This window comes from Syngnathus scovelli, chromosome 21 (assembly GCF_024217435.2).
Source record: "Syngnathus scovelli strain Florida chromosome 21, RoL_Ssco_1.2, whole genome shotgun sequence".
NCBI classification, from domain to species: domain Eukaryota; kingdom Metazoa; phylum Chordata; class Actinopteri; order Syngnathiformes; family Syngnathidae; genus Syngnathus; species Syngnathus scovelli.
Genome location: NC_090867.1, coordinates 9,620,155 through 9,634,081, shown reverse-complemented (window position 1 = coordinate 9,634,081; position 13,927 = coordinate 9,620,155). Strand labels below are relative to the sequence as shown.

General features: G+C 42.7%; 1 protein-coding gene across 9 annotated transcripts in view; it reads left to right on the top strand.

Moving 5' to 3' along the window:
• LOC125991623 (RNA binding protein fox-1 homolog 3) overlaps positions 1 to 13,927 on the top strand; it is a 159,186-nt gene that overhangs the window by 115,210 nt on the left and 30,049 nt on the right. For 7 of the 9 annotated variants that reach the window (XM_049759707.1, XM_049759706.1, XM_049759705.1 and 4 more), the window contains 2 exons: positions 11,315 to 11,563; positions 12,442 to 12,513. In XM_049759707.1, coding sequence (XP_049615664.1) covers positions 11,315 to 11,563; positions 12,442 to 12,513 — 321 coding nt within the window. The remainder of the gene's footprint in view (positions 1 to 11,314; positions 11,564 to 12,441; positions 12,514 to 13,927) is intronic. The other 2 variants (XM_068649423.1, XM_049759709.1) reach the window with 1 other exon arrangement.

Genomic DNA, 13,927 nt, shown 5'->3' with positions numbered 1-13,927 from the left:
GTGACAAAAATCCCCCGTTCCTTTTTCACCTAGGCCAATTTCCATTTGAGTGTTTTGAGGCAAACCTGACTGTTTCCCCTTTTGAATCACTCATTGAAATTTTCTATTATTTCTTGCTTTTTATTTTTTGTTGTTGAAATATCCCATCGACTCTTTTGCTGCAAAAACAATCCTAGTGTCTGCCAGCTTGGCTTATTGTCGTTATCAGTCATTCTCTAAAAGATGGCTGCGCTCTCCACATCACCCCACGCCAATAGGATAAGGTTAGTCGCGGGTTGGTCGGAACGACCGTGATGGCGGTGGGGGCGGCAAAGTTTAACAAAGCATAGTTTCCTTTTTCATGACTACCTGTGACCTTTAAGGATATTAACATCTGACATGATGAATTGTGTGTGCGTGGGCGTAGAATAAGAGGAGAGAAGGAAAGCCGGCCAATGGAAGTCACACGCATTGGACACTGTTGGAGTGTGAATGAAAATGAAAAGCATTGCAGCTTTGCACACATCAGCACTCTTCAGCCAGCGATGGCCTAAACACACCCACACTGAAGATTTGCTGCTTCCGATTGGAATCAAACGGCATCTTGCAAACTATTGTCACACTTTGTATTATAATGTTGTCCGTTACGTATCTGCCTCGGATGTCTTCATTCAGACATGAAAAATCCATTACGGAAGGCGCCACCATGCTTGCTTAATCCCATTTGCTCACAAGCAGTAAGTGCTTAGGTGGATATTCATAATTCTATTCGCACAATTGACAGCAAATGCCTTGAAGAAATGGCTGAAAGCTGCTGAAAGAAAAAAAAGCCCCCCCCCCCTCACCGTACCCTAGCCCAACTCCTCTGATAAGAATTGACTGGGTGTTAGGGAGTACGAATAGAAAACATCCTCTGCCTCTGGTCTTCTTCCCCACTCGGTCTGATAATAGTCTCTTGAAAATCACAAAGGCTACAGAGGATGGAGGAGAGACTTTAAGTAGCGTTGGGAGACTAATCTCCACTCTGGGTGGGTGGGTCGTTCGGTGGGGGAGTGCAGATAAGACCAGCTGGAGTATTGCAGGGGCCACACTTACTGTGCTAAAACAAAATACGGAAGGAAGGAAGGCTGACAAAATAGGAAGCAGATACACTGACAAAGATGATCAGCCTTTCTGAGGCTGCATTTACACTGCAGGCAAAAGGAGCCCGCTTCTGATTTACTAGACATGCCCAGATGTGAAACGTTGATGATTCGACAAAAACGTCCAAGGTGAACTCGTGGCAAATTCCTCATAATCGCTGCGTATGGATTTTTTTTTTTTTTTAAACGCGTCTGTGTGGCCGCATGTGTTGCATTTCAAACACATACTAAATGTTGCACGTTGTTTTTCCTACTAGTTTATTATTAGTATTATTCATAACAAAATAAATTAAAGCTAAAAACGTAAAGAAAACAAAAACATTTTTCTCAACAAAAGAAAAGAAAAACGAAAATTCTTATTTGAAAATTTCAATTCAATTTGATTGAAATACGTAGCTATAGTCAAAGTTAACAAACCTGCTCTAAAAACCAAAACTGAGCTAAAGGGAATTGCACTAACTCGCAAGACCTCGTCCTGCCTATTTGTATATGTAAACTTAAATTTGACTTGACAAAAACACAAGAGCACATTTTTGGGGAAATCAATGATTCATTTGGGTTTCCAAACTCTTTTGGACATAAAATGCAAGATTTAGTGAAACGCTCTTCAGGGATTCCCATCCCGTGCCGCGCCACAATCTGAATAGTACATGGCCACTTAACTGTCTAACCCTGAGATTGGCCTTTTTCGGGACAAGGAAACATGCTGTATTGAACACCTCAAGCAGTTTCATTATTCAAAGCGCATTATGCAAGCCATTCAGCAGGTGGGACGCCGCCGCCCCTACAACCTTGCCAAGAGGAATTCCTGAGTAGGCAAGCATCTTTAGACATGTTGCAGAGTAAATATGCGCTTTGAGCGGACGTGTGTGTGTGTGTGTGTGTGTGTGTGTGTGTGTTGCAAAGCTTCAAATGCCCCCAGGGCACTTTCGGGCACTCGGTACCCCATTAGTCGGGGGCAGGCAGGCAGACAGGGACGTGTCAGCAGAAGAGGTTCAGAGCAAGACAACAGAAATGGAGGACAGATGGAAGGATGGATGGAGGCCAAAAATGGCTCCCTCGCCACTACCTTGCCAATTAAATATTTCTTTCATGTGCAAACATGCAGTGATCTTAAGGTGTTTGTTTCACAGACATTGATGCAAAGTGACAATAATTATTTTGGTCTAATTGGAGTAATTCCATCTGTAGATACAAGCACACTTAAGTCTATAATGTTTCTATTATTTTCAAAATCTATTTAAATACCTTTCAAATATTTTTTCTAATTTGTACATTTTGTTTATGATTTCACACAGTGGACCTGATTTAGTTTATTTCAAGTAGCCGTTGCTAAATTGCATCTTCACTCATTCTAACAGAGCAGGTACAATTTGTGTGTACATTTCCGGGTGTGTGTGTGTGTGTGTGACCGTGGCTTTGTGATCCAAATAAGGGAAACGCGTGAAGATTGAACAGGGATCGTCCCTTTATTAGATCAAAGCATCAGCTATTCTGAAGAACGTGGCAACATTGTGTATGGAAGCCGTGAATACACACACACACACGCACATATTTGTGAATGTTGAGAATAATTATAGGCAGTTGACTGGGCGCTGAGCAGAATGGAAGTGTCACTTTGGGAAATTGTATTTTTATTTACTGCGACGGGCCTCTGGCTGCATTTTCCACTTGATATGGAAGTGCGCTGCGTGTGCAAGTGTGTGTGTGTGCACTAGCGTATATTGTTTCCTCACTTGCGTATGTGGCATTACTATCTATTTTTTGTTTACTCTTCAAATGGACAGCTGGTTTTTGTCAAGAAAACAAAAAGGGATGTACGTGAACATATTCACTCAGCCATTCAGGGGCGAAGAATAGACAAAATAGACATATAAAATGAAACAAAAAAAAAAAACGCTTTCAAAGGTCCATCATTTGTATGAGCACATATTAATATTAGTCATCACGGCACAGCACAGCACAGCACAGCGCTCTCATGCTTTTAATTAGCCATATCCATACAAGCCCTAAGCTGCGATGCGTGGCCTTAGGTAATGACAAAACTAAAACAAATTAAACAATTTATACATTGATCCGTTTATTAGTCCCATGTTCCAGTTCAGTTGTCTTTGCTCACAAATTGATAATTGATCAGCACATCCAGTTGCCCCTCAATGGGCTAGGTTCATTAAACAGAATTGGAGATGATTTATTAGTGAGCAAGTTTGTGTCCTGTTGAAATGACACTGTGATGATATTGATGCATTTGGATCCCTACACAGATTCCTCATTTGGTAGAAGTGGAATGCGGTCCCTGTCAATTTGGAAGCTCTTTCTAACTGTCATGTCCCTCTCCTCTCATGACCTCTCTCTCCTGTCTTGATCGCTCTCGGCCCCAGAGTGCAGTGATACAGCGTCCACATGAATTATGCAGTGTTGTTATCACTCTGCTCTGGTTCCTTTTACAAGAAAACAGTCTTAAAGCATCAAACATTCAACAGGGCTTCAGTCGCCATCATAGGGGAAGGAAGCTCTGGGAAGACTTTACACTCACATTTGGGTGGTGATAATTAGCAAGAAAATACCATCCAGGTAAAGCTCTCCTCAGTTTTCGTTCATAGGTGTCAAACCTAAGGCCCGGGGGCCAGATACGGCCCGCCACATCATTGTATGTGGCCCGCAAAGACAGATTGTGCATGGGCTTCATGTGTCCATATTAAAAGAGGTTGCTAGCATTTTTATCACTCGTGAAAAAAGAGAAATTTAAAATTCCTGTCTTGCTAGCTCTATGCAATCTGTGTTGTCGTGCAACACTGGATAATTAGCAATATTCATTCCATCCTGATTGCATTAGGATCAAAGTGAAATGCACATTGAGGCTAACTTGATACAACAGATGGATAGCATTTCCCAAACCATCTGGAATCGGTAGAAACGGCTTGGAAATGAGCAGACAAGTTTGAAAGAACTTGGAAAATGATCAGATGGACATTTGTCTGTCACATCCATTACAAGCCAATCAAACCAATGGAGCCATCAGACTAGCACCAACATCATCTACAATGGCACTAAAATAAATTGCATACTGCTGGCTTGACGAGGAGCCAGAGTCCGACAAAAACGTTGTGTAAATGGAAGAAAAAAAAGCAACCAAAAAATTAGGCTATATACTTTTGAAAGGATGTTCATTGGCTCACTCATTCAACTCATTGATCTTATGACCTTAGAAGTTTGTCATTGTGCTTAAATTGTAATAGTTTCAAATTAACCCCCCCCAAAAATGGACTTGTTTTCATCCAATTCCAAAACTACAGCGCAAAATCCCCCAGAACCAAATAACGCTTTTCCAACATCCTCGCAGCAGTTGCACTTTCGAATCCCGCACACATCTTCTCTCTCTCTCTCTCTCTCTCGCTCATTCCTACATATTAAATTAAATGACTTATTAGCCTCGCCCCCTCCTGAGACTCCTTCGATTTCAGAAGACTGGATTTGCTCTCTTTTCCAAATGTATCAGCACTTGGTCAATATCAATACAGCCCCAGGTTCATGGCACTCATTTGACCGTGCTGGTTGCTGACTAAAGTCACTATTTAGCCCAATGGATTACGGAGATGATTGGGATAAGCCTATTGACGGAGCGGATGGACGGATGGACGGATGGACGGATGGATGTCACGCTCTGGAGGCGGCACGCACAGAACTACGTATATCATCCACATGCAAAAAAAACAAAACCCTTTAATGGTTTTAATTTGCCAGAGAGTGTGTGCAGGGCATAGATCTAAACAGAATGAGGCCAGTCATTACAAAGATGAGATGGCTGGCACAGAAAAAGCTGATGTTATCTCTCTCACCAAGTCCCAAAGGGAAGATGCAAACTGCTAGTAGTTATCTACTTGCTGTTATCTCTGATTGTGATACCCTTCCTGACTTCCCTTTTGTCTCACATGACTGACACTGTTAGGAAAATCTCTTGCTTATTTCTGGTCTTTTCAAATCCTTGTTTGGGTCAAATATTGACATTGTTATTCATCTGATCTGATTCTTGAACTTCTTTTCTAATTGAGTTCAATTGACGCAAATATGGACCTTGAGATAATGAAACGTTTTACTTGATCATCTTGCACCAAATTTAAATCTGCTTGTTGAGGCAGCAAAGTTGTCAGCCCTGAATTAATTATTCCTCGGCTTGTTGCTGCCGCCAAGTTTTGGAGCCTATCATGTTGGCTAAATCTAATTATTGATCCCATTTGATATGATAGCCAAGTTCTTCTAAAGCCATGCCCGGTGTGCTCTCTCCCCCTTAATATGTGTCAAACTGAAGGCCCGGGGGCCAGATATGGCCCGCCACATCATTTGATGAGACATTGCGCCGGGGCTTCATGTGTCAATATTAAAATTACAAATTGCAAGCCCTGCCTTAAGAGCACCTCCATCAGGTGGCACCGACGTTTTCTTTGACTTTGCGTGTGGGTCTGATTGACTGGGACCCACAAGCAGATTTACATGTTTGTCTTTGTTACGCAGGTTAGTGAGTATCATGTTGAAAGGCCGAGGGGGAATTGGCAGGCGGTGGTCCTGCATCAAAATGAATTCTCAACAGTCTCTCTCTCCACAGCGCCAGCCTCATCGCTCTACTCCTTCATGAACATGATTTTTCTCCCGCCCATTCACTATCTCACTTTGTCTCTCGCCGGCCGGCTTTCTTGTTCTGAAGCGATCATGACACAAACGCGCTGGCAGAGTCGCACGTACACACAAAGTGAGGTTTGCTTGTGGAGTGTCCCCGCTTGGCCGGTGAGGGACTGGGAGTGTCGTCCAATCTCTGTTCAGTCAAGTGTTAAATTAGATTCCGTTGCCTCTCTGTCGGAGTTGTGTGGGAGACACGCTCATACACAACTCACTCATTCACAGACTAGGAGAGCAAAGTTGGTGCAGGAGCTCAGATGATCATGATGCAAAAAAGGGATGTTTTATCGAGTCACATTTTTCAGCTAAGGCGTTTTATCCTCACTGTTTTTCTTTTAATTAAAGGTACTAATGTCGTCATGAATGAACATTTTTACAAAAGTACACGTTTTCAGGATGTTGCTTTTCTTTAGGTTCCTGATTTGTGCACTGGATGCTGGGGATAGAAAGCACCTTCCCCCAAATGCCCTAATTGCCTTTTTAAACAAAATCCTTTCGATCCAGGTGAACTAAAGTACCTATCAACCCTTTTTCTCCTTAAATAGAAAAAAAAAAACAGATACAAAAACATGACCAAAAAAACATTTGTCAAGACTTTATTCTTTCCAGATGATGCTCAGCGTCAGAGCTTTTATCTGGCAGCATGCTGTCGAGACATGCGAGCCTACATAAGTGAAAGCATCTAAGCCTCAATTACTTTTTGTCTACTGACAAAATGTCGACAGTATTTCGGCGTTACATCCTCCCTATCCTCATCAACCCCCCCACCCCACCCTTTTTTTTTTTTTTGCCGCTACCCATTTTTTGGGCTCTCTGCAGTGCACATCAATATTAATCAAGCCCTTTAAGCTGCAAGTTTCTCAAGCTGCATACAGCAAAATACTGCAGTGTGTTTGAGCACTATATATATATATATATATATATATATATATATATATATATATATATATATATATATATATATATATATATATATATAGCCTGTGGTGGACTTTCCTACTCAGCAATGACGTTCTGTGCTTGACATTGACTCGTCGTAATCACGCGTTTTTGCCTGGAGGAGAAGCCAGAGCGCTTGCAGCAGCAGCAGCAGCAGCAGCAGCAGCAGCAGCAGCAGATGAGTGTGCTGAATGAAATGAGTCTGTCACCGGACTTGATTTAAATTCTCTTGAGTTTCTGATTGCGCAGCTTTGGTTAGTGAGCGATAACCAGGGACGGGGCATAAAAAGCCAGGCTATAGCAGAATTTTCTATAATTTTCCTGTCTTCAGTAATCTAAATGGAAGAAAAGCAAAGAATTATTTCACAGCACAAAATGAGGTTTGTGATTATTGGCAAACAGCATTGTAAATTCTCAAGCCTCTGCTGAAGTGGGCCCAGGTCTCGGCAATTAATTGACGTCGATCGGACTCTTCTATCCGCATTATAATGATGAGGATGACCACAATGTGTTCACGTGCCACACAAAGCAACTATGTGACAAGCGTCCGTGCTATCGCATCATCAAGAGGGTGTGTCAGCATGAAATAAACTGTCTATTGCATTCACTTTCTATGCAAAGTAGTATCTCAAACCCCTACTTTCTCTTTTTTTTTTTTCTACACCGTTGACAATCCATCCCTTTTGGCAATGATGTCACTTGCAAGCGCTTGGCTAATGTACCTTACTGGCTCCCAGCCGCAATCTTCATTAGTTTTCTCTGTCACCTAGGAACAATAAAGCTGTAGTGTTCTGACTGGCAAAGTGTCACAGCAGCTGGATGGCATGCGGGAGGGATCTCTGCGTGCTTATGTCTGTCTGCTTTACGTCCGCCAATTTTGATACATGCTTTCCGAGCTCGCTATTTCATTTTAAGACGGTGCGCGCGCTCGTGTAGCTTGGGGCTGAAGTCGGTGCACTTGTGTGTGCTCGAGGTGTTTTGCAGCATCTCTACTCAGCAGAGTGCTTGTTTAATGGTTAGTAGGGGTGGAGACAAGCCTCGGGCGACTGTGGAAAATACTTGACGAGAGCTTAATCGATATCAGGCACCTCAACCTCGGCCTTTTTTCGTGTGCGCGATGAACTTTCTTGCTGTTTTGCCAACGTGTTTTGTTCATTATCTGGCGACACGATGAAGAAGCTCTCAATCAGACCAAATATTTCTGTAGACTTGGGAGTTAATTTTGCTGCTGTCATCGTGTGTTATATCAATGAAGATTAATGAGCCTGTTTCCGAAGAAGCCATGCAAGCCCAAGCCATGACATTACCTCCACTATGTTTCACAGATTAGCCTTTCCATCACTTTGGTAAAGGTTAATCTTTGTCTCACCAGTCCATAAAATGCGCCTCTGTACTTTTTTTTTTTTGCAAATTCCAGCCAGGTCTGCTTAATGAGTGCTTTGCATTTTCTAGTGTAACAAATGAAGTTTGGTTCGTACACATGACCTTCAATCTGGTCCGTCCCCTGGAAGTTGGCGTTTTTCCGGAATATTTTGTCGTAGTATACTAGTAGTCTTCTCGGGCCCAAAAAAGCAATCTGTGCATTGACAACGATTTCAATAAGTCATCTAATAGGAGAATGTACGACTGTCGGTTCCAATATTTATACTCGCATAAATGCTGTGTGGATCCAGAGAAAATGTGTTATTTTAACTTCTTTTTTAGTTCTAGATTTAAATACTTGATCTCATAGTTCTCTTCCAATGTGGAACATCAATGCAACAATTAAGGAATTGGCTTTGTAAAAGTGTGTGTAAGTACATTAACACTTCTGGGAGGAAAATGTATGCATGCTGCTGGGAAAAATATTTACAGGATTGCATTTTCTAAAAAGCGTCCCTTTTTTATTGAACAAATTAAATCAAGACATATTGTTAAAGCTCCGCCATGGTTTCTAGAGTTGAATAAGCAGCTAGCAGCAGCTGAAGGATCCACTGAGTGATGTTGAGCCTAAGTACTCTGTCTTCCTCCAACAGTGAAGAACATGAATGTTAGATTAGCTGAAGACCCCAATTTGAGCAGAGGTCTGAATGTGAACGCTTGTCTGTCTCTATTTGCCAACCCTGTGTCCAGGTTGCTCCCCACCTATCACCCTAAATCACTTGTAATAGACTCAAGTCTCTCTGGGACTGCACAGGATAAGTGGGGGAGAAAGTGGACAGACGGATGGATGGATGGATGGAGGGAAGATTGAGAAGAGTGTCATATTCGGAAAATTGTGGCGTGTCTCTCCGCTCTCTGTTTGCAAAAACTCGTAGGCAGGCCTCGCTATATATTTACAGAGCTTCAACGTGCCGTTGACGGTTATAGATGTCAAAGACAGTAACTGGATTGGCAGTTGCTTCTACCTCTTCATGAAATTGCAATCATGGAAATGCGTCAGGCTGAATTGATAGATGAAATACACATCGTACTAATGCAGTGTCAAAATAGCACGAAAATGCTATTATAAATTGCTTTGACTATTAGTTTGTGTTTTCATCCATGGTTGCTTGAATTGACATACCTAAGCTTGACTGAAATATTGCTTTCTTATCAGCTATGCATGGGTGTACACGTGTGAAGGAAATCGACAAAGAGACATATGACAAGCGTGTCTCTAATGTGGCGCTTAAGTCCAAGCAGACATTGTGCGCGGCGGCGGCGGCGGCGCTCTACTGAGCTGCGGCCAAATCAAGTCGATGAGGGAAAAGAAGGGAGAAAGCGGCTCCGTCATGTGGAGAGATAGATGAAAGGAGGTATGGAGGGGGGGAAGGCTGGATAGGATGATGGAGCTGATAGGAAAAATCATTTACCAACACAATTTGTTGACAAGGATCTGGGAATGTCTCAATGTGTCAGCGTCACAGTCACTTTGATGGATGACGGAAGTTCGCCGTCTCTAACGCTCCCTCCCTCACTGGGCCGTGCAAAACCGCTTCCCACATAGTGAGACGCTCATTAAAATATACATATATGGGAATATATATATGAAAATATATATATTAAAAGAATACATATATAAATATATACATATATTTTTTTTCTATCTTCATTAGCACGGCCACATTTTAGCTGCAGGTCAGATGCTATAAGGCAAGAAAGCCTATTGACAGGGTTCCTTCTTTGAGTTAAGATGACTTGCCTCAGGGCACAACTGCAACCACGTATCGACTGCATAGAGATTAGCGAGGGAACGGAAATCGGAGCAAAGACTGATGAAAGGGAACAAAATGGAGAGGTTGTGTTAACCTGTAAAGTATTAAGTGTTGGGTCAAGATAAATGCGGCGTTTTTCTATGTTGCTGTCCGGGACTAAAGACACCATCCACTTCCTTTGACACTTTGATTCAGCAATGTTATCTGTTCCTTTGAATAATTCAACATGAAATTGACTTTCATCGTTGCTTTTTTATTGCTTATAGGCTTACTTAACGTAGGTTTTCTTTTAGTACTAATGCTACTTAATGTGCTAATGGTGTGCTTTTTCTCTGTACATTAGCTAGATGTTGTTTTGAATGCTGTTTGGATAATTACAATATATCATCAGTAATTGATGATAAATACGTCGAGAGAATTTCAACTGACAATGGGCTGAGACTTTATGTCAGTGACTTAATGATTATCATTTGTATATGCGGTTTCTCTGCAATTAACGGTGTTATTTGTAGAAATCCACATTAAAAAGGATGGCCCGCAACGCATACTGTGACAGACCCTGCAGCACCTCAGCAGTGTAGTAGATAGATGGAAGGACGCTCGCACCTAAATCTACGGCGTCCAAGTGCCCCATTTGATTCTGGGTGTTTTGCCTCCATCTTGTGTTTTGTCAAGTAAAGCCTCATTTGAGCATAATGCTTCTCAACGGTGACTCTCGGCCAGATCCGGCCAGCGACTGCGCGCCATCGGCAAACTGCTTTGTTATGCTCAATGCCATCAATCTCTATGCATGAGAATAGCCAACTTCAATACTGCTATTGATTGTGGAAACCTTTGAAAACGGCTAAGGTCAAAGCTTCATCCTTCCTCAAAAAGTTGCTGAGATTGATTATTACATTTTTAAGCCATATTCCATTAAGGTTTGAAGCAGTGCGGAAGAACGGTGGCTCGCTCATATGTCAGACGGATTCATCATCATTGGTCGGAGGAAATTATTATCCTCCAGGCATGTAAATTAGAAGGAGAGTCTGGACAAGGGTGAAAGAGCGTGATATTCATGATAGACAGACTAAGAGGTTGCATTACTAAAGTGAGACATATGAAGAGAAAATGGACCAAAAGCAAAACTTTTACCAGAAAGGGAATACAATGATAGCATCCTATTTTTGTAGCAAAATTTAAAAAAAAACTTAAAGGATGCCTACACTTTCAAGAGTTTTCACTGGGCGGGCTGATGATTCCTCTGGGTGGGCACGGCTTATCTCCGTCGCCCACCCGTAGACATGCACGCCCCTGGCTGGACACCACTTTTGCGGTTGGCAAATCATTTTTGCATTGTTAGGGGCCTGAAGTGAGGTTCCACAATTCCAAGTGTAGCAACATTTGTGCTTCTTTCTCTTGCAGGGTAATCAAGAGGCCCCAGCTCCGCCTGAAGCAATGGCTCAGCCCTTTCCACCGGCCCAGTACCCGCCTCCACCACAGAACGGGATGCCCGCTGAGTTTGCCACACCCCACACTCACCCACCGACCGACTTCACAGGACCAAATACGGTCGCCGAACACGCCCTGACGCTGTACACGCCGACACACACGCAGAGTGAACAAGCTGTGAATGACAGCAACGTTCCGGCACTCACAGCCAACACAGTCACGGTGAGTGGTCAAGCCGAACCCGTTCAAACAACAAAGTGACAGGTTTGAGTTTTCTGCTTTGAATCCAGGCTTGGCCTATCCTGTGTGGCGTTTGCATGCTTGACCCACGCTTGCGTGGGTTGTTGTCGACATGCCCCGTGATTGCTTGGTGGACACTCCCGCCTCTCGTCAGCTGGGCTAGGCTCCGGCTCAAAAGTGGACAAGTGAATGGATGGTGATTGATCCAATCAGATCTTTAATGCCCACGGCTGGGTATGATGTGGCTTTATAGTCTGGCCAGCTAAAATGCTAGAAGTGAATTGCTTTATATTCCAATTAAGTCAAACGTCTGATTGGCAACAATTGACTTGAGTGCCATTGTAGTCCAAAATAGTGCATGAAAAGACAAGTTGGGAAAGAGCTGATATCAAGTGTTTGGGAAAAGTGCAGGCACTTCCACTTTCAGGGGAGGCAAGCAGATCAGCAAGTAAAACAAAGTGCAATCTTTCCAGCTGAAGTCTTGAAAGTCTTGACTCTCTCTCTCTCTCTCTCTCGCTTCTTTATTTTATGATTAAAATATGTTTCCTATTGAAGCGCAGCTTTGTCAGTAGTCTAACGTCTTGTGGGGCCGCAGTTGTTTACAAGACGGCCGCGGCATTGCTTTGCCGTAGCTCTCGGCTCGCTCTCCTTAAAGAATACAAATCGGTCAGTCCTACACCTGTTCCCTGGAAGACCTTGCAAACTGAGATATACCGTCGTAGCTATTTGTGACTTTGAGTGCTTTAAATGTTTGCTCCAAGTCAGCGTTTTCTTTTTTTTTTCTTTTTTAAATGTACTACTTGTGATATGTGCAATGTCAGCAAGCAATCCTTGACCCAAATGGTTTGTTTTTCTTTCAGTTTTGCTTGCTTAAAGATGGTTTCTCAGGGGAAGCTGTGTGGAGAGAATGTTCTCCTCACCACAGTTACAAGGTAGACGATTGCTTGATTTGAATGCAATTTTTACAATCAAAAGATTCCATTCATGTGCGGCGCGCCGCTCACCTTTGAAGCCGGCCGGGTTTTAAGATAATTGATACGGCGAGTTGAGCTCAAATGCTTTTGTAGTGGTGGGTGGTGCACTGTGAAGCCTGCAGGGAGTCAATGAAGCCTTTCTTGTTGACTCTAGGAGTGTCTTTCTGAAGTCTCTCAGAAAGTGAGCTTCACACATAAAACATCCAAGTTAAAGCGCCAAAAGTAGCCTCTTTCCTGAGGGATCTTCCAAAATCTGGGATAATGCATGAAGTCAGAAAGTAAATGACAACCACAAGAAGAAATAGATTCCATTCAGTGTTTGGACTAGTATTAAACAATTGACCAGATGTGATTACCCAGATATAGTGGTGGTGAAATGAAGCTTCACATTTGTCCTATTTTTTGGCTGGCTCCTCCAAATTGCACTGTTGGTTTTAAGAAAGGGTTCAAGAAATTGCCAATGTTGAACAGAGAATGCCATCTTCAGGAGTAGACAACTGGTTCATGAAGCTTCATTTTTCCCTCACTACGATTGGTCAAACACAGATTTGCAAAGCTACACGTCCATGGCTAAGCAATGTCCATTCTGCACCACCACTCATCGAAAGAACTGTCAGAGCTATTGGGAGCGATGCATGCTGGGAATGTGTGGGGAACTAGTGACTGGCGTAAAAAATAGTTGCATTTAACTTTTCACTTTACATAGACAAGTGAAAATTGTACCACACCTTGTTTGTTTCTCCACTATTATGTTGAGTCGCGGTATGATCATTACCTGTCTGTGATGTCCAGCTGAGCTGGCATCCACATTCACCTGCTCATTGGAAACACTGTAAACACACAGTTGGGATCTAATTGGGTTTATAGGCGGGTGGAGTTGTTTGGAAAGCGTGGGGGATTATGTCTTTGCATGCATATGACCGTGTGTGGAATTTCAAGGCTTAAGTTCATAGAAAAGCTTTGCTTCTGTTTTAATGTATCCCCGCCCCCCCCACCCCCACACACATAAGCACAATATTCAACTCAGTGGCACCGTTTCCCCGGTGACAGCGAAGGAAGTTTGGTCTGCTTGTGTATGATAATGTTAATGTAATTATTGCCTCATCCTCCCTGGCTGCTCACACACTATAGACACAAGCAACCAAAGAGTAGCAAGAAAAAATGGATACATTTGAGCTCTGCGACAAAGGCTGGCCGGGGGTAGAGTTAAGCTTAAAACTTGATCTGTTCCATGTTTAGTTGGACGACTACCGCCAGGTTTCAACAACTAACACGCAAACATTCTACATTCCAGACGGAGGATTTGTTTTTTACCGAGGGATTTGTGCCGCACTGACTCTTTTAAATGAGATGATTCTAAATATCATATGCG